The 19654-nt window shown below is 42.1% G+C and overlaps 3 protein-coding genes across 3 annotated transcripts in view; 1 reads left to right on the top strand and 2 right to left on the bottom strand.

Moving 5' to 3' along the window:
• Positions 1-1083: 1083 nt before the first annotated feature.
• On the bottom strand, positions 1084-3565 carry LOC137199742 (homeobox protein six1b). The gene is made up of 2 exons (XM_067614247.1): positions 2648-3565; positions 1084-1799 (listed from the first exon to the last, which is right to left on the bottom strand). The coding sequence occupies exons 1-2, from the start codon at positions 3205-3207 to the stop codon at positions 1505-1507; spliced, it is 855 nt and encodes a 284-aa protein (XP_067470348.1). The 5' UTR covers positions 3208-3565; the 3' UTR covers positions 1084-1504.
• A 5982-nt stretch (positions 3566-9547) lies between these two features.
• six4a (SIX homeobox 4a) lies at positions 9548-16160 on the bottom strand. Its single transcript, XM_067614773.1, has 3 exons — positions 15427-16160; positions 12954-13654; positions 9548-11914 (listed from the first exon to the last, which is right to left on the bottom strand). Exons 1-3 carry the CDS (start codon positions 16158-16160, stop codon positions 11304-11306), a joined length of 2046 nt encoding a protein of 681 aa, XP_067470874.1. The 3' UTR covers positions 9548-11303.
• A 2224-nt stretch (positions 16161-18384) lies between these two features.
• The window catches only part of mnat1 (MNAT1 component of CDK activating kinase), a 36095-nt gene continuing 34825 nt past the window's right edge, over positions 18385-19654 (top strand). The window contains exon 1 of the mRNA XM_067614777.1: positions 18385-18612. Coding sequence (XP_067470878.1) covers positions 18524-18612 — 89 coding nt within the window. The 5' untranslated portion in view covers positions 18385-18523. The remainder of the gene's footprint in view (positions 18613-19654) is intronic.

Genomic DNA, 19654 nt, shown 5'->3' with positions numbered 1-19654 from the left:
CCCAAAGAGTGTAGGGGGTGGGGGACAATGTCCTCACCAGATTCCTGCTCTCAGGCCACCATATTCTGATATTCTGTCCTCCAAATGTACAACAGATGTACAGCAGTGTCTTTCAGTCTAGTTGTTGTTGTTATTATTATCATTATTATATATAAGGGTGGAAGGGTCTGCTAATATTCTGATTGTGTTTTATAGGTCTTTAACCTATGGTCTATTGCTGTTTAAAGCCCATATCATGTTTTGTTTTGCTTTGCGAGGCATCTACAGTATATTTGATATTTTCATCAGGCAGGGAACTTTAACTTTTTTTCCTCTCTCTCTCTTTCTCTCATATGGGATGTTTGCCATTTTTTTTGTCAGAAAAATCCAGAGCTGGTAAAAGGTTGAGTGGTGGCTCTTTCCCATGGCCCGGAACCGACAGAGCAAACTCTCGGAGAGAGCAAAGAAAACACGGCAACAAAAAAGCCAATGATCCGCAGCACTCCAGCTAAAAAATGACGAAAAAAAAAAAAAACACAAAAAAACTCTTTCTCCTTCAGCCAAACATGTATTAAAGAACAGACAGGATATTCAAAAGAAACCAGTGCTGGTTCCTGTGTACACAGCAGCCTCCTGACAGACAGCTGGTCCTGTTGACTCACATTTGTATAACTGAATTTCCCTTTTATGACTGTTTGAATGATATGTTTTGAATTACCATTATGATTGTTAAAAGCCAAATGAACCAGTAGAGCAGGCTTTAATCTTTACTGCATAACGACTCCTAATATTTTTGATAGAGATGCATATTTAACCAGTGTTGACTTGATTGCTTGTTAGATTTTTTTTTTCATGCGATTTCTACACGACTAGACGATTATTGTCTATATTTTAAAGCATAAACAGCAGGCAAAAACGTAATTAAAAAAGGTAAACACCAACATTTCGTAATAGGAAAATTAATAATGTGATTTCCTTTCATTCACAGTTAATTAATAGTAATTTGTCAATAATTATCTTCCCGTTTCATTTGGTCTGTGCAGGTTTAAAGCTGCTATAGTTTATTTTTTTTCTCTCTAAATACACAAATAACACAGAGACAAATGAATTACTTTTGTTTTATTGGAAACTAATTACCATGACTCTAATGAAAACGTTACCTCTTAGTTTCCATTGCAGGAAGTTACTATATTTTTTAAATCTTAACAAAATATCATAAATTAAGCAAATGGGCAGTCCAGTTAAGTGTTTCGTTGAGTTTAGAGTTTCAGAAAGGTCTTGTTTGTGTGTTTTCGTGTGCAGGAGATGAGAAAAAACCTCCTGACAGAGGAGGACAGGATAAGCGCATAAAGGAGTTTTGTTCTAACCAAATTTAACGACAGACAAGTCAGTCTATATTATAAGGTAGGCTACTATAGTGTTATTTCATACATGTAGGCTACTCAATCTGATACACTTATCAGTCTTCTTCTCTTCTGTTTTTTTTTTGTCGGTTTTTGTAAAATATAATCATCTGGCAGCCTCTTTAAGAGCCCAAATCCACAAGACTGGAGGTTAGAGGTCCCAACAAGGAGTCCTGCAGTTGATGCGGGTGTCCGTGCATGCCGTGCACCGGCTGTGGGGCCCCGAGGCCGGGCATGGAGTAAGCGGAGGCCCCGGGGTGGCTCATGTTGCCCTGGAGCAAAAGCGCTGAGTTCTGGTCGGGGCTCTGAGGTGGAGAAAACTCGTCCTCCGAGCTGGACATGAGAGACTTTCCTCCATCCAGCGGGGACAGCTGGTTCTGTTTGTTGCCGCCTGCGTTGTTGTTTTCACTGTTCTCTCTGGAAATGACAACAGGAGGAATTAATACGGATATTTTAGAGGTGAGCATTAAATCAGTATGTATGTGAGGCTTGTAGGAAACATTTTGGAGATAAAAAGAGGTGTAAAAATTGTAAACAAGGCAACCATAATTATTTTACAATAACAGCACAAAATATAATGGAAACAGGCCCTGAAGAAAAACGAATCAGATATGTTTACTACTCATCTTAATGTACAATTTTGAGGATGTATTTTAGTTTATGTTGGATGACTAATATAAGCATTATATGATGTGTGAGTTATTTTATTCCCATGTGACACAAATTAATCCAAGAAAAAAACAATTTTCCAAAAATGTGACCATCATGCTTTTTAATTTTTTCTATCATTATTAAAAACACATAATTTATATTTCAGAGGATATGTTATTCACTTGAGATTTTGTGTAGTTTATGTTATAATTGAGGCTCAGACTGAGGAAAGTCCATCATTTGTCAACAACACGCTACTGTTTACCCACCATCACTGTTAGCAAGACATGTCTGATTTTGGGGACCAAACACATCCAAAATGAAGAAACAAATTCAAACTTATACTCGCAACAAAATGATCCCTGTAAGAAATACAATTCACTTTCTTTTCCTGCTTTGTCACTTCTGGCCTGGTATGAATATTATCAGAGAGTTGTGACTCTTGCTTCCTGCACTCTCTTACACTTTCGTTGTTTGTAACCACATTTTAGCTCTTTTTTTTTTCCTCCTTCTAAATTGAAACTTAATTTGCGCCTGAAACATGTAAAAAAACGTACATTTCTTTCACCAGCAGAAATGACAAGCAGCGCCGAGGCTGTGTCAGTGAAACGTACCTCTCCTTCGCCTCTGCGGCTCTGTCTCTCTGCCGTCTGTTTTTGAACCAGTTGCTGACCTGCGTGGTGGTCAGTCCTGTGGCCTCGGCCAGCTCTCTCTTTTCCCGCGGGGACGGATAAGGGTTATGCGTGTACCACTCTCTCAGGACGCCCCTGGACTTCTCCTTAAAGCAGTAGCTGGTCTCCTCGCCGTCCCATATCGTACGGGGCAGCGGGAATTTCCTCCGCACCCTGTACTTCCCTACAGCTCCGAGCGGCCGGCCGCGCAGCTTCTCCGCCTCCACGTAGTGCGCCTTCAGCCAGAGCTGCTGCAGCTTCGGGTGGTTGTGCGGAGAAAACTGGTGGCTCTCCAGGATCTTATAGAGCTCTCTGAAGTTCCCCCGATGAAAGGCCACCACCGCCTTGGCTTTGAGGACGCTCTCGTTCTTGTGAAGGTGATCACACGCGGGTAGAGACCACAGGAAGCGGCCGAGCCTCTCCAGGTTTCCTCCCTGCTGCAACACCTCGCAAACGCACGCCACTTGCTCCTGCGTAAAGCCGAAGGACGGTAAAATAGACATGATGTCCGAGCTCACTCCTCCGCCCGAAACGTTGGTATCCAAAGCGATAGCTGTCGTTTATTTTTCTGTGTTTTAAAGTTTTCTTGTCGCGATGCAATCCGGCGCAGCCCGTCCGCGCAGCACAGGCCTATAGGCTATCCACTCCACTCCAGCCCCTGATGCGCGCAGCAGATTGGGATGTTGATTGTTGGGACAATTTGTTCCTGTTGGAGATATGTCAGGCTTAAAGGGAGCCTGTGCGTTTCGGTGATTGGCTCTCCCTCTGCCCTGCACCCTGTACAGCAGAGCAGGACTGAGTTTGCAGCTCCGTTTCCTCCCCAGAGGCAGTGCGTCAGGGGCTGAAATAGGAGCGCTCCCACCTCCCGCCCCCACAGTCCCTCTCCCGCTTCAGCTGAGGGAGCACAGCAGCACCTAAACACTAATCAATTATTACAGACCTCTTAAAAAGGCTTATTAACATGTTCTGAATATACATCTTCTATGATGACCAAATAGGCTTGGATTTCCCACGTGGGACAAACCGCACGCTGCATCTCCGTACGTTATCAGTAATCATGGCCAATGGAGAGTAAACCCACAAAAACACAAAGCTTTTTATTTGTGGGGGAAAGTTTATCCACTTCAAAAGGCTGAAACATCTTTAAGACACACACTTAAAACAGGATACATAGTGATACAAGATTTTATAATAAAAACAAAGACATAAACATTTTAAATCTTAATTGATTTTTTGGTTACCTCTCTGTTGTTTCATCCACTGGAGGTCTTCCTTACCCACCTTTTTATTGACCATTTATGCTGATCATGGTTGACGCCCACCGCCTTAATCACATGCAGATTGAACATTTAATTGTATCCCCGCCTTTCATAGTCTATTAATTACGGAGGCCGTTTATTTTATGAGGTGATATAATTTAATAAGTTCCTATGATAATTGGGTCTTTGCGTGCCATTACGCACGTCTTTATATGAGAAACCCATACTACCTGCCAAACGTGTTATGGGCCATAGACCACCAGTAGGAAATAAGCCACTTAAGTGTGTGTGTGTGTGTGTGTGTGTGTGTGTGTGTGTGTGTGTGTGTGTGTGTGTGTGTGTGTGTGTGTTTGTGTGTGTGTGAGAGAGAGAGAGAAAGAGAGAGAGAGAGTAATATGAAATACCAGATGGTTTGTGCTGCTAGACTTTTTGACAAATATCTTCAGGATTTGGAGCACAAACGCACAAATTCAGTATCTTCATGGTTCAAATACAGTGAACTGTCAAAACAAGGGCGTATTTGAATTTAGATATATTCAGGCCTTGGCGTCAAGTTGCAATTTATCAATTTAATTTATTCATGAGACTTTTCTTGGAAATCTCCACCCATTAAAGACCACCTAGAGTTGAAAATGAATATGATATAAACGGATATTTATCTCATTTTCTTTGCTCTTTCATTCTCGTTTTCAACATAACCATGTGTTGTTGTTGCTTTTTTCTTTTTTTCTTTTTAAGAGCTGCTTCTGAATTCACAGCCTACATTTATATTTCAAGGATTAGACGGGCACCGCACTGGCTCCAGTGTTTTTTTTCTGTGGGGTGAAACACTAAACCAATCCATTAGTAAATGAGTTCTCTGCGACACTTCTTGGTGGTGCAGTTGTTGGTTTGAGCCATAGATCACATTTCTTTATCTGCACCACAGTCTGAAACTGGATTCCCTTTCAATACGTTAAGATGCAAGATTTGGCCTGTAGGAAAATAATATTTCACTTTAAAACAAATTCGTCCAAAACATTTTGAGAAGATGACCTCTTTCCTAAAAGATTTCTACTGCGAAGATTTGCTTTGAACTTTTGTTTTTGAGGCGACAGACACCTGAAAAAACAGAGATCATCTTCTCTGAACACCCACAAACTGGAAAATCTGATATTTTTAATTCAACCTAACAAATTCAACCTGACAGATTTTACCAACACACACGTTTGAAATGGTGTTCGCAAAATACAAAAAATCTGAATATAAAGGCATGAAGGCATACATTTAGCCTACTGATATATATATTTTTTTCAATTTAGTGAAGACGAGTGTTTCAGTTTTGGCTCCTTGTATCAGGTGTGAAACCAAAAAACATCAACTTTTCTTTTCATTTCTTTTCACTCTTTGCCAGATACTAGACTGGACCTAACCATCTTATCTCACCATGATGAAATTAATATTTATCTCATCAGCTGATTGGCAGAAACACACCTGAAGTAACTATATCATCTTTTGGAGTTCATTTAAATTGTTTTATTTAATAAATATTGTGCATTTACTGTTGAAAACGTGCCTGCAGAGGAAAAATAAACCTGAAACTTTAATATGATACATAAATTTTTTTAGTATTCTGCAATAATAAGTCATCATTATTTTATTCATTTACATTTTCAGTACAGACTCAACCAGAATAATTGTGATATATTGCTGAAAAAGACTTAAATAGTAGTTCCTGTAATGTCAGTTTTGATGTGTATGTACCCTTAGTGGACATGCAGACTCTCAGGCCACTTAAGCTCCGGGTCTAGCTGCTCTCAGGCTGTGTAAAAACCTCAGTGCTTCAGTAAATGAGCTGTCTGATGAGCGGCTCTCGGGTTTCTCTAATATCTCTACCACATTGCGCCGCGCCTCCTCCTTTAACCCGAGCAGCCCGGGGGGCGAGATTATTTCAAGATGTGGACTCTCCGCCTCTGCCACGGCCAGTGCTGCGTGCATGGACTCCTTATACCCCCGACAAGTAATGCAATACTTAGGTAGGCTATCACTCGTTACTCCTTTCAGGAGACTTTCAGAGAGCAGAGAGTAGCCTTCTGATTCTCGTTACAGTTTTTTTCTCCTCCAAAACCGCAATAACTCACCTCTATGCAGGGTTGCTACATATCATGGATGTCCTAGGTTTTAGTCACTGCTTTTCCGGAAGAAAAAAATAAAACTCAATGAGTCAGATAAGTTCACCCCGAGAAATAAACATTTTGCTATTTCTCAATAGTAGTTTAATGCGAGGCCCAATCGAGCTGGAGTGTGTGTGTGTGATCCCTTCTCTGTTAAATTATTCCACTTCATGATAGAAATCCGGTGGTGAAAACGTGTTAATTAATGATAGAAGCAATAGCAAATTAAAAAAATCAAAAACAAAAACAAACAAACAGTGACACTGCAGTCCAGTGGCAGAAAATAAGAGAAAGAAGGGCTCAAGTGAAAACTCCAGAGAACACTTCATAAAAATGTCATCATCAAAAAGACCGTGTTTCCTATTCGGCGAGTTTATATTTTAAAGAATATGGAGGAAAACCGAAACGGAAAACAGATGTTTTTCACTCTAAAATCTAAATGCAAAGTGATATTTCAGCTGTATCGACTGGAACAAAGTCTATACTGTTCAAATGAAGTGAAAAATGTCGGATGCAGTCCTCAGAGGATTTAGCTTGGAGTTTTTTAGGGGAGGGGGGATGGATTTGGTGACATCGAGAGGAAAAAAGAAAACCTCACAAAAAATAAATAAATAAAAACATAAAAACAACAGAGACAGAAACAGCATATTTGTCTTGATTTATAAGTCAAGTCAGTTTTATTAAAAGTGTTGCCACACACCAAAAAAAAAATACTCCTGAAATAAACTTAATCCAACCACAGGAATATCATCCAACATCGAGCTAATTTAGGCTGCATATTAATTGGCAAATGAGTTAATCTAATCAGTAGAGCGCCACTCAGACTTTCTGGTTAATTCAAGTGTCCTAAATGTGTCTTTAATTAAGAGTTTAAAGCGGTTTCTCCGGTGAGGTGAAAGGCTCTAAAAAAGGCAGCTCCTTCTTCCAAAACACAACACAACTGTTGACATGAGTGAGTTAAATGAAATTGGAGCTGCAATTATCAGCTTAACAGAGTTTCCTGTCATGTTGGAAAATTAGACCTGGTACAAGTGCGCCGGAGTTAGAACCCCCCCCCCGCTCCCCTTTCCACCACCACCTCCATCAAAATCATTACGCATTTCCTCTGAGGGCCACATCCACAAATATGCAATTACGGCCTCGGCTTTTACAGTGATCTGCTCGGTAAACACGCCACAGGCATATAGATGAAGACTTACGTTGTTGGGGGGTAATTATTATTTTAGTTCTTTTTTAGCTGCAGGGCTGAGATAGGTAAACAAACCGGACGGCCGGGACAAACACGTAAACAAACAAAAGGAGCGATTTCAACGTGCTGCGCTCCCCATATGTGTGCCTGCTGGCAGGGAGGGGGCGCCATCACAATGCTGTGACTCCTGTGAGGATGAGTTGATAAAGTTTTAGAAGTCAGACAGTTGAGAAGCAGGTGTGTGTGTGTGTGTGTGTGTGTGTATGTGTCCATGATCTCCACTGCTCGGGCTTCATCTGCTCTGCTCCTGTTACAAAGTGGTGTTTTTCTCTCTGGGAAATACCGTTTGACCACTGTGGACATGATGCTGCCTCCCAGCTGCTGCCTCTCTCTCTCTCTCTCTGTCTGTCTCTCTCTCTCTCTCTCTCAGTGTGTGGGTGGTAGTGTGTGTGCATCCCCCCTCACATACACACACACACACACACACAAACACACACATATGACTTATATTTTCTATCCTTGTAGTCCAGAACCAACCGGTGAATCATTATGGTTGCATCTTCTCTTTTCCACACTTTTTCACTACTCTGTCCAGCAACAACTCAGTTATTTCAAGAAAAACTGTTTGCCTGTTATAATTCACATAAACATCTTCTTTCCACAACTTGCTAGCAGCTGATAGTAGCCTCAGTTTCTTTCTGGCTTGAGGAGCAGGAGCTACTCAGCCGGTATTGGTGGGTCTGTATGAGCAGGCTGGTACCCGCTGACCCCTGCCCTCTCATTAGTGGGACGTGGAGCAGTGGAGTACCGTGCTCCCCAGGTCATGTTACATATGGCTCGCAGTCTGCTGTGCCGCATTAAATGTCAGCTTTGAAACCATCTGAAAGATCAGAGGCCAGTGTTTTTAATAAGGCCAGAGTTCTGGGGGAGTTCCCTGCTTTTACTGCGCACCCAAGTATGTTTTACGTTGCATGTTTGAAATTGTGGACAAAAAGATCCACTACTATTTAGACATGGGGATGTCCTGATTTTCACGCATAAAACAAGCAGTAAAATTAAAATTTTCTTAATGTCATGCTGTAGTCCTCATGAAAAATGTACAACATATCCTTTATTGAAGCAACAATTGAGCTTCTTTCCTGTTTAATTTATAGGCACAACACAAAGGTGGATTTTTGGGTTTTTCTGTGGCCCCCTCCCCGTGAGACCCATAGACCATGGGCTCCTACTGCGAATGGGATATTGTTCAGGGCTCCAACAAAGCTGTTTTCACCCTCTTCAATATTACAGGAGGAGTTACCTGATACCTAACAATCAGCTAATCCACTGCCCATGGCGACGAGGTCACCTGTGCACAGGTAACTTTATCCCGGTTGCCTGCCTCTCCCTCCCTTTCCCGCTAGTCTCCCGTTTTTTTTCTCCCTCTCTCAACACTGAGCAGAGACAAACAGCCTCTGTTTATTTAGGTCATCAGATAGATCATATATAACTCCTCCAGCCAGGATCCACTAAGAGGACAACTCCTATAATCCACCACAGACATGCTGTGAGTAAAATCAAATCCCCCGCTGTTCGTCCATTTGTCAAACCTTGTCTCTATCTTATCTCTCTTTGCTGGTTTGGTCGGGTGCCCACCGAGTGATCAAGCATTCAGTGGAAATTCATGAATTTATACAGAATCCCCTCAAGCTGTGAGTGGAGTTCAGTCTCTTTCTGGATAGAGACTCTGTGTCTGTGAGTGACAGCACCTCAGATTCACTCTTCCACATGTTGGAAGCAGGGGAGGGGGGGTGGTTTGGCCTTCGCTCAGGGAAAAGACCATTGGATTGGACTGGGAGCTGCAAGACCCCCCACCCAAGAGGAGCTTTACCTCTGGAAATCTCATTGCTGTTTATTTGAATTACAGGGGCTGAGATGAGAAAAGGAGGGCTAATGAAGTCCAGGTTGCCAGGCATGTGCAAACGATCACTGCAGGTTTGCAGAGAGCAGCACCAGGCTTGCTGGATTAATGCATGTCAGTTTTTCCCCTCATCCTCACAGTTTGGCTACATACAGGCATCTTAAATGTTGGGAAAGACATTTGCTTTTTGTCATAAACTCGCATTCATTACAGACATGTTGTGTCCCCAGAATCTTGTGCAAACAGGAGCTAAATTTGCGAGAAAGAATTAAAAAAAAATGTCTGTTTTATGTTTTTATAAATATAAACTTTTATTGCAGTATGGAGATTTAGAAAAATACATTCACATAATTTCAGATAACAAACATATAATTCAAACTAAGATAAAAAAAAAACAAAACAAACATCAGTTTTACTATTTGCCCGTCACTCACTTTTGGTTTATGACATTAAAGCACTGAGGATTATTTCACTGAAATGTCCTTTCAAATTGATGGGATTATTTCATGAATCCTGACAAAGAAAAAGTCTACTATGAAGGCTTGTGATCCACTGATAGATGTGTGAGTTGGCTGTGAGGCTGAAATGTGCTATTATGGTCATGTATGACAGCGAGGAATTAGGCTCCCGTTGTGAAAAGCACCGGACACACTTGACAAATGGGCTCCACATTCTCTTGTCTGTCCCTCATCTGACACCCAACAAATGTGCCAGTGAAGGCGGCGGCAGCGGTGGCTGCGGTAAATCTCTGAAGCTGAGATGTTACCGCCTGCACGCACACACACCAATGCGAGAGCCACAACAGAGCTTCCTTTCAGTGTTATTCACAAAACAAAAGTAAAAGGCACTAGTGTCCAAAACATTATGACGCCATGCAAAGAGAAATCATGACAATCCCTCTCCGTTTTAAAGGTGGGACCATAAAAAAAAAATTCCTCTTAGTCACTTGTAACTTCTATCCCTTTGTTCCTTATACATTTTGAAAAGCATACACACCATAGATGTTTGCATCTGTCTTTATAGAAAAATATCATCCATGATTACTGACATTTGGAGAGACACGTCAAAATGAAACACGATATAGTATAGTATCGTCACGTCTAATTAACATACTATGAGTTGCAGCATTATAAACAACATATGATGAACAGCATGTGTGACCTTTTGATCATCATTCATATCTTGGTCTCACAGTCGACGATGAGGCTTGAAATAGGAGTCATTGCTGAAATAGTGTGCATTTGTTGAGGCGTGTCACGCTGACAAACCCTACAACACGAGGGCTGTTTGAAACATGTACATTGTAATGTCATTGTGGTAGTGCAAATGCCAAAACAGACTGACGCCATTGTATATTTTAAGTAGCAGAAAGGCACATTAACTCTAGTCCCATTATCAGCTAAAACACTCCTAGTTTATTTGGTATGATATAAAGCATAAATGCAGGGTTTTGCAGTGATTTACGAGGCATCCAGACAATTTAAGGTGCTCACTGAAGGACACTTTTTTTTTTCTTAAATCAGCAGCTTTGTGTGTTTATTCTCTATGTGTGTGCAGTCCTTCAGTAAAGCTGTCGCTGTTTAACTGACCATTTTCACAGAGACGCTTTCCCTCTTCCCCCTACTGAATGACCTTTTTGGTTTGACCCAGATGACGCATTTAGTTTTGGAGGAACATCCTGGTCACGTGACTCGAGGCATTCCAGCACCTGCTTCTGCAGATCAAATCCACTCAACAGGAAGTAGCAGGTGCTGTCTATAAAAAATGCACATTTAAACATGGCTCAAACAATATACAGCGACTTCTTCTGTTAGCACGAAACAGTTGTAATGTTTCATCTTACGAACGGGGCTTTTAAAATATTTTTAAAAATTTTTTTTTTGATAAAATGATAATGCCCTCTCGCGGGGCTTCTCTCTGAGTAGAGTGCATTGTAAAAGTCAAATTAACACAATATCTGCAAATAATTTAACATTTAAAGGAAATGAATGGTAAAAAAAAAACACACACACACACACACACACGCACACACAAAAGTAAAAAGTTTCACCATGTTACTGCTTGGGCGGACATGAGTGCTTCTGCGAGGAGATTGAGGTTAAAGGTCAGCCATGTCCTCATCCATCTGCACTGTCTGTAGTTTGGCTAGCTCCTTCCCCTCCACAGCCTCCATCTCCCCGCACATCGCCCGCACCATCTCGTTCACGCCTCCTCCTGAGCCCGAGCCGTCCACCTTGCTCTCCGACAGGTTCATGTATTCGCTGTTCATGCCGGGGCCCATCAGGTGGCCCCCCCTGACCTCGTGACCCCCAAGGTACTCCGTGGGCTGGAGGTGGTGGTGGCTGCTCGGGTCCGTTTGGGCCATCAGGGGCGTGCTGACGGTGAGGGTGGTGTAGACCTCAGGCTCGGGGCTGGACGATGTGATGGCGGGGACCTCTGTGGCTGAGACGGGACCTTGGCTGGAGGGAATCTCTTCAGAGTTGGGGGTGGTGTAGCTGATCTGACCGCTGGGGTCCAGGTGGAGTCCGTGGTGGTATGAGGAGTAGACGCCTCTCTCCAGAGGCTCCTTCTTGATGGACGGCTGGCCGACGTTGCTCATGCTGTAGAGGACTGTGCTGTGGTGCAAGGACGACATGGTCAGCTTGTCCTGCTGCTGGAACGAGTCATCGCTGGAGGAGCTCACTGCTACATTGTTCAGAGACATGGTACCTGGAGTAACATAATCATAGATCAATACTAGCAGTATATCTACGTACCAGCTCCCATTCCCACTGCTGGATCCCCTTCTCACTTCTTATAATATTATATGTTTCATTTACAGCAGGCCTTGGCCCAAAAGTTGCTGTTGTGTGTCTAACACACTTTGCACTCTTAATGCTGGACACTGTGGTGCCTCAGAAAACTGATAGAAAAGCCTGCCAGAACTCAAGAGCAAGCTGCAATTTCTGTTTTTCTTTATTATTCATCCCGGTGTGGATTCTCTGGTTTATGTCAAAGTAAGTGCTGTAATGGCTTATTCCCTGTTAGTGCGTTTCATGGCCTCTGATTGTCTGAAACATACCCCCCCGCCCCCGCGCTCTGGAGATCAAGAGTGCAATGATGATGAGTGATGGTGACTTCAGAACTTGTTTTTATTCATCTCTGGGGTTTTCAAAGGACCACCTCCTTTCTGCATGTGTGTATGTGTGGGGCCCTTCCCTGTTTCTTCAGCTCTATGTTATGTGTAGTATCAGCCCTTTGGGCTACGGCCCAAACGCAGACAAGCCAAGAATAAAGCTGCTCAGACATATTGGGTGAACGTAGTAGAGACCTGTTGACAAACCACCAGGGACGTGCAGCACTGCACTGTAACATTTAAGGAGGGTAAAGGGCACAACTGACCTGCTATCAGGCTGGGAGATCTAGCTATCTATCTATCTATCTATCTATCTATCTATCTTATTATATATAAATACAGTAGATTATATCTGGATTTAAATTATTCTATATTTTTGTCTTCCCCTGGTCTTGATGGATAAAATAATGTAACAGCATTACATTACAGCAGATTTAACGTATTTACCTTACTGATTAAATGACTTAAATGCATTGTGAATTGTGAGGCAAAAAATATTGTAATATTTCATTGCTGCTTCATTTTCTGACCCAGTATATCTAAATATATGTTCCAAGTAAACATTACAACAAAGTTATTACAAAAGCATGAAATGTTAAACTGTTAAACTAAAATGTAATTTCCTCAACCCACCTGGAGTTATTGTTGAGGAAGAAGACGAAGAGGAGAGCTGCAGGGGAGGAAGACCTACGTCGCTGTTGAGTAATGAGCTGCCATCACCGTCAGAGACTCCACTCGGAACCTGCACCAGGCTGTAGCCGCCCAGCTGGAGCGCACCTGACGAGGAGCTGAACGTCAGGACAGAGGAGCCCCCGTTCTGGGCGGCCATGGTGTGAACGCCCTCCAGCTTCACCTCCGCCCCGTTCGCACAGCCGGAGTAGGAGGCGTACTGCAGGGCCGAGTCCTCAGCAGAACTGCCCAGTCCCTTCTCTTGTCCGGACTGCATCTGCATGTCCACTCCGGAGCCCCCCAGCAGCACCCCACCAGACGGCCTCAGAGGGTTGAAGGCCAAGGGCTGGATGCCCAAATTGAGCCCGTTGAAGAGGATGTTTCCGGGTGTGTGGAGGTAAGACGAGCCACCATTGTGAAACACAGTGGAGGAGGTGTTACTTGTTACTAGACTGCCATTGTAGAGCCCGCCACTGCTGGAACCGGGGGGCATCTTGATGTCCCCAATCTGCTGGATGACCACCCCACTGTCCAGAGGCCCTGTTTGAATGGGAAGGGTCCCATGGGTGATCACCCCATCTGAGGAGTTAGAGAGGGGCCGGGGAGACAACTCTTCCTGACCTTTGCTTGACTCATCCTCTGTGCTGTGGTTTCCATCAGATTCACTGTGGAAAAAGGGAAATTTTGTGTCAAAAAACATAAAAAAATGAATCATTTGTGGAAATTATTATAAGATGACATTAAGTGGCTTTTGGAATAAAAAAATGTAACAAAATTAGAAAATGTGTATGTTCCTGATACAGATATAAAGCACTTTTATCATATTTATGTTAGGTTGGGAAAGAGAAAAGACACATGCTGAAGCACTATTACAATCATAAAGAATAAATACAGTAAAATATAATTTTGAATGTTGTTTTTTATTTCCTCTCCACCCATATCTTGTCTGTGAGAGAGCAGAAAGGGTCACATTGGTTGCTGAGTTGTTCCACAGCTTTGAAGAGCAGCCTGTGTTTGTGAATGTGAAGCCCTCTTACCTCATGGAGAGCTGCACTGACAACAACCAACCAACGTCAACACCCGTGCAACCATTTGGTGCAATAAATTCTGGTGTGACAAAATGCCAGGGCTAGTGGCGTGACAAAACAAATGGCTGAAACTGGTTATTTGCATTCCTTCTCACCCTGTTTAAAAAGTAAAATGTAAATCCTTATCTTTAAATTTTGAATAAACAGTTTTAAGAACAATATGGACGAACGAAGCTGTTATAGTTCATTTATTAGCCTCCTTTTTAAAGAGTGATTCAGACAGCTGCACCCCCCTCCCTCCCCCCACCCTACCTCCCAAAACGAAAATAAAAAAAACTCCTTAACCTCCCCCCTCTTCCAGGAACAGATATATGAACAGATAAGTGTGGCAACAAGTGGCAACAAAGTTTGTTGAAAATGGTTGTAAACTTTTATAAAACATGGTTTCAGAATAATTTGAGTATCTGTTTAAAGGTTGTCTATAATGGTTCATGTGTGTGTGTGTGTGTGTGTGCGTGCGTGTGTGTGTGTGTGTGTGTGTGTGTGTGTGTGTGTGTGTGTGTGTGAGAGAGAGAGAGAGAGAGAGAGAGAGAGAGACAGAGACAGAGACAGAGAGACAGTGAGAGGGGTCACCTCCACCAGGTGTGCGTCAGCTTTGTTCATAGAAAGGCAAACATGAAAGAAGACAAAATTCAGTGTGTTTGTGTGGAGGATTATGAAATGAAACGCAGGAGGCTGATGGAGGCTCTAGGATCCTTTTTGGTCTGAGAAGAACAAAAAGTGATGATAAAAATGATTTATGTGCTGGGCTCGCATGCACGAGCCACACACACACACACACACACACACACACACACACACACACACACACACACACACACACAGACATTATAAATACATGAGAAGAAGGAACTAAAAGTCACCTTTTGAATTGTCTCGTTAAAGTTAGCTGCTGTGTGTGTGTGTGACAAATCATTGGAGTGTGTAAGTTACTATGTTATTTTGTTGCTTATGGTTTCCATGCCTCTTAGCACCAACACACTTGAAACCGGATCTGAATGGCAACCGCTTCATATTTCAAAACATTAAAAGCGTGCCTCAAACCCTTTTACGCGTACTTTTTGTTGTTTCTTAATTATTAACAGTTAATGATTCGTGTTATCAGGTCATTTAAGCGAGTCCGACGGGAGATTATGAATTACACTGAGAATAGTCAGTCACTGACAATGACGTGTGAATGGTAATAAAAGCGTCCTTCCACGAAAAAAGCTTTCAAATACTTTGTTAAAATTAGCCCATTTTTATGCGCCTTTTACGCACAGCGCACTCAAGTATATATTTTTAATAATTTGGTTAATAAGACTTCTGTGTTTGAAACAGTCTGTGGATTCATCGTTTTGGTGCCTCACCTTTTTGATTGTGCCTCGGACGGGTTTCTGTCTCTCTGTCTCCTGTTTTTAAACCAGTTGCTGACCTGGGTCAAGGAGAGTCCTGTAATCTTGGCGAGATTTCTTTTCTCGGCAGGAGAGGGGTACCTATTCTGATTATACAGATCCTTCAGCGCGTTTCGGGACCTCTCCTTGAAACAATAAACAGTCTCCTCGCCGTCCCAGATAGTCCTGGGGAGAGGGTACTTTCTCCGGATCCGGTACTTGTCCACGGCGCCCAGGGGTCTCCCCCGCGCCTTCTCGGCTTCGGTGTACCGGGCCTTGTACCAGAGATCTTGCAGAAAGGTGTGGTTGGACGGGCTGAAACTGTGGTTCTCCAAAATACTGTACAGCTCCTGATACCGAGCCTGGTGGAAAGCAACGAGGGCTTGGGCTTTTAGGATGCTTTCGTTGCCGCGTAGCAGGTCACTCTGTGGTAGGGACCACAGGAACCTGGCCAGCCGGTCCACATTGCCTCCTTGCTGCAAAGCCTCGCAGACACACGCCACTTGCTCCGGGGAGAAAGCCAGAGAGGAAGCGGCGCTCACCAACAGCTCCGTGCGCACCGCGTCCGTACTGGGAGTCGTGCGCTCCATGGACAACTCCGCCGCGTCCAGCGCCACAAGCTTGATGCACTCCCGCTTATCCACTTCCTTCACATTTTCCCTCTTGATGTCATTAGCTGTTGTGACTTCTCCGGCAGAAGAAGAAGACATTTTTTTTTGTTCAAGCCTTCCCTGGTAAAGTCACTCCTCCCAGCTCGATCAGGTTACCTCCTCGCCATGCGAATGCGATCGGATATCTGACAGCAGCTGTAAGTAGATATCTCTCTCCCCTTTTCCTTCCAACGTGACTTTTACTCTGCGGGGACTGGGGCTGGAAGGAGACACACTGGGGTCTATCTACAGGAGAGCCACGCTATTGGCCGCCGAGGGCCCCATAAGGGAGGAGCAAGCGGGATTCAGACACGAATGTTTGGTTTCCAGCTGTCAGTCATATAACCTCCAGTATATTCCCGTAGCTCACCTGTGCAAGGTGAGTGCTTTTGGGATCGTGGGAACGGGATATCCTTGTTGTCTGTATTGTCAGGAGCTGCCTCGGCTGTGGATATGCAGAAACATAAAAGCATTAGAGACTTTAAATTCCCATGTGGAGGTATAGAAATCCAAGGGGAAAATCTATTGAAATATTGTGTCTGAATGTAAAATAAGTCACAAAATGTGCACAACTCTCCCTGTTTGAACTTATATTTTCCAAACACTTTTTCCATTTTGATAATTTTTCAAATGGCCAAATATTTAATTGCCTTTAAGGCAGATCTATAATAGTTCGAGTTCATTATAGGATGAATATTGACAATATTTGTCTGTTATAAGCTACCCAGACAATACATCACCCTAACCTTAACCCATGATCCCAAGAAGCAATATAAGATCAAACTCAATCCATAATTACTTCATTTTTGATATGTTTGATATGGCCTTGGAGTATTTGAGGGAAACATCTTCACACTTAATTCATTTTCAGTCCATCTCTCGATATATTTCTGTCTTCCAAAGAGTAGCTTTGAAGTGTTATTTTAACTTTTCACATTTCATTTTAGAGCCAATCTATCTGTCTTCCATAAATAGGATGTGCAATAATAAGATGTTTTTAAAAATAAGCATTGGTAAGCCATTAAAGACCACAGCGAGACATGTAAAAGTTCCCAGGCTTTGTCTTGAAGCATTGTGTTTAGTCTGTCAAAACTTAACTTGAAAACTGAGGAATTTTTGTCTTTTGCAAATAATAATTTTCAGTCTAATGTGGTTCTGGAGTCTGACATTTATACATTGTCAATAAATCCATAAAACATACAGGTCTTGGCTTTTTTTGATATAATAAAGTGCACCTGCTTTCAGAGCCGTAGCACTTGGAAATACTGGATTTAATTAAAACTATTCATCCAATCTGCCACAAAGTCACTATTGTATCAATATAATATTCTAATACACATTTCTGTCTGTCTAATCAGATTATATATACATTATCGTTGGTGATTTATTTCCCCAAACAGTTACACACTCAACCAGAAACTACTTAGAGGCCCTGAGGAACACCATCATAATTATGTTGTTAGTTACATACTTACATTAGATCATGGAAAATGGGGGTAATCTATTGGGTACTGCACAGAGGAGACAGTGACATCAATAATTAAAAACTGACATTTTTATACATTTTCTCTAAATACCATCTCAAGGTGTATTGTTATATACTTGATAACAATGTAACATCATTACAAGTAATGAAATTCTTAGACTCAGAGCCAACTCAGCTTTATATAATAAGTGAAATAAGTCAAATAGTAATATAACTGACCAAAAAGGCATATAAGTGAAAAAAATAAGTAAAGAGCAGTAAGTGAAAAGCGGGCATAATTAGTGATTAAAATAAAAACAGCATTTGCATAGTAATTATAAGGACTGGAGTATAATAACAAGAGTAATGATAATGGTAATCAACTTAAATGTTGGTGTCTTAAATAGTCGTGGGGAAACAGGTATGCAGTGCAATACTGATATAAATCAAAGTGACTAGTGGTAAACAGTGTAAACAGAAGTTAGCCTATTTAAACAGTAAATAGTGTGTAAACAGTTATTCTTAGTGTCCAATTGTGTGAAGTAAGGATCCAATCATTGGTATGTGTATGCCATTGTGTTACTGTAATATGTGTGTATGGTGTGTGTGTGTGTGTGTGTGTGTGTGTGTGTGTGTGTGTGTGTGTGTGTGTGTGTGTGTGTGTGTGTGTGTGACAGAGAGAGAGTGATAGTGTGAATAAGTGAAAAATAAACTACTCAGCTCTTTTTTCGACCTCCCGGGGCTCTCCTGGGACCCCTGGATGCGGCTGCACCACAGTGTGACCACCGGCCGCTGCTGTAGAGGTCATCATTAAAGAGGAACTAATCTTATTAGCGGAGCTTCCCGTCGGACCACATTCTGTGTAACGCAGCGGTTCGCCGCCTGGAAAGTGACAGGAGATCTGCGAGTTGTTGACATCTTTTTCTCAAGCTTATTAGTTTGTGTTGCAGAGGCAGAAATGGACGACCAAGGGTGTCCGAGATGCAAAACAACTAAATACAGGAACCCGTCGCTGAAACTGATGGTGAACGTCTGCGGACACACGCTGTGAGTATTATATCCGACAGCTAAACAAAGTGCAAACCTCCTCTCCAGACGACGAGGTTTTTGCTTCAAAACGTGCAAAAAAGACACATATCAACACAAGAAACTCCTAATGTTTTTAAAATGATCTCCTTCTGCGTTGAGTTTAATGTCTTTGACCGTTGACGGTCTTTCTCAACGGTTGGCTGGAGTAACGGAAAACGTTAAAAATGCGTCATGAAACCGTTGGCTGTGCTCAGAGATGTGCTGGTAAATGTAAAAGGTCGCTTATAGACATAATTCTATAACATAATATGTGGCTAGAAAGACTGAAGACAACATTAACAAGTGTATAGGTGCTCCATGTCAACGATGAGATATTAATCAGTATGGCAGCCGGTTAGCTCTTATTTAAACCAAATATTTAATTGTTTACATCTGCCTCGGCCTGTCAAAATGATGGAGGAGTTCTTCAAACATAATGCTGGGGCTTTAATCATACACAGCTTTTTATGTGAGCGTCTGAAGGAGTGCTCATTCCTTATGACATATGACATTTTATGGAAAATAAAAGAAGTTATGAGACATAAGAGGGACCAATAGAAGTGTATAAACTGTGTAATTGAATTTTGATCCACAGAATGAGAAAGAAAGTCATCCAGAGTTGTCAAGGAAGGCCAGCATCTACTTTAAAATTCAACATAATGTCTCATTTTAAAGGTACTTAAACAAAATGGGCTGTACTGCTTAATTATATCCCAACTAACTAATATGTTTTTTGCTCATATTTGATTAATCATGTGCTCTGTAAATCTGATTCTCATGGATTCAACCAAAAGCAAAGATGGAAGTCCCTGCCAGACCAAACCTTTACCTTACCACTGCCATTAAGAACTATAACATAGCCTTTTTCACCTTTTATACCTGAACCTAACCACCTCAAGGCTCACACCTAAACCATTTTTATTAAATGGCAAACCCCTATGATAGGCCTGGTTTCTGAGTCAGTCACAGCAGATCTACCCATAACTCTGATGGGATTCATGCGTTTGCATAGAATAGAAAA

Source organism: Thunnus thynnus, chromosome 16, assembly GCF_963924715.1.
Source record: "Thunnus thynnus chromosome 16, fThuThy2.1, whole genome shotgun sequence".
In the NCBI taxonomy this organism is placed as follows: domain Eukaryota; kingdom Metazoa; phylum Chordata; class Actinopteri; order Scombriformes; family Scombridae; genus Thunnus; species Thunnus thynnus.
The sequence above is the reverse complement of the archived record's forward strand: the minus strand, read 5'-3'. Positions and strand labels throughout refer to the sequence as shown.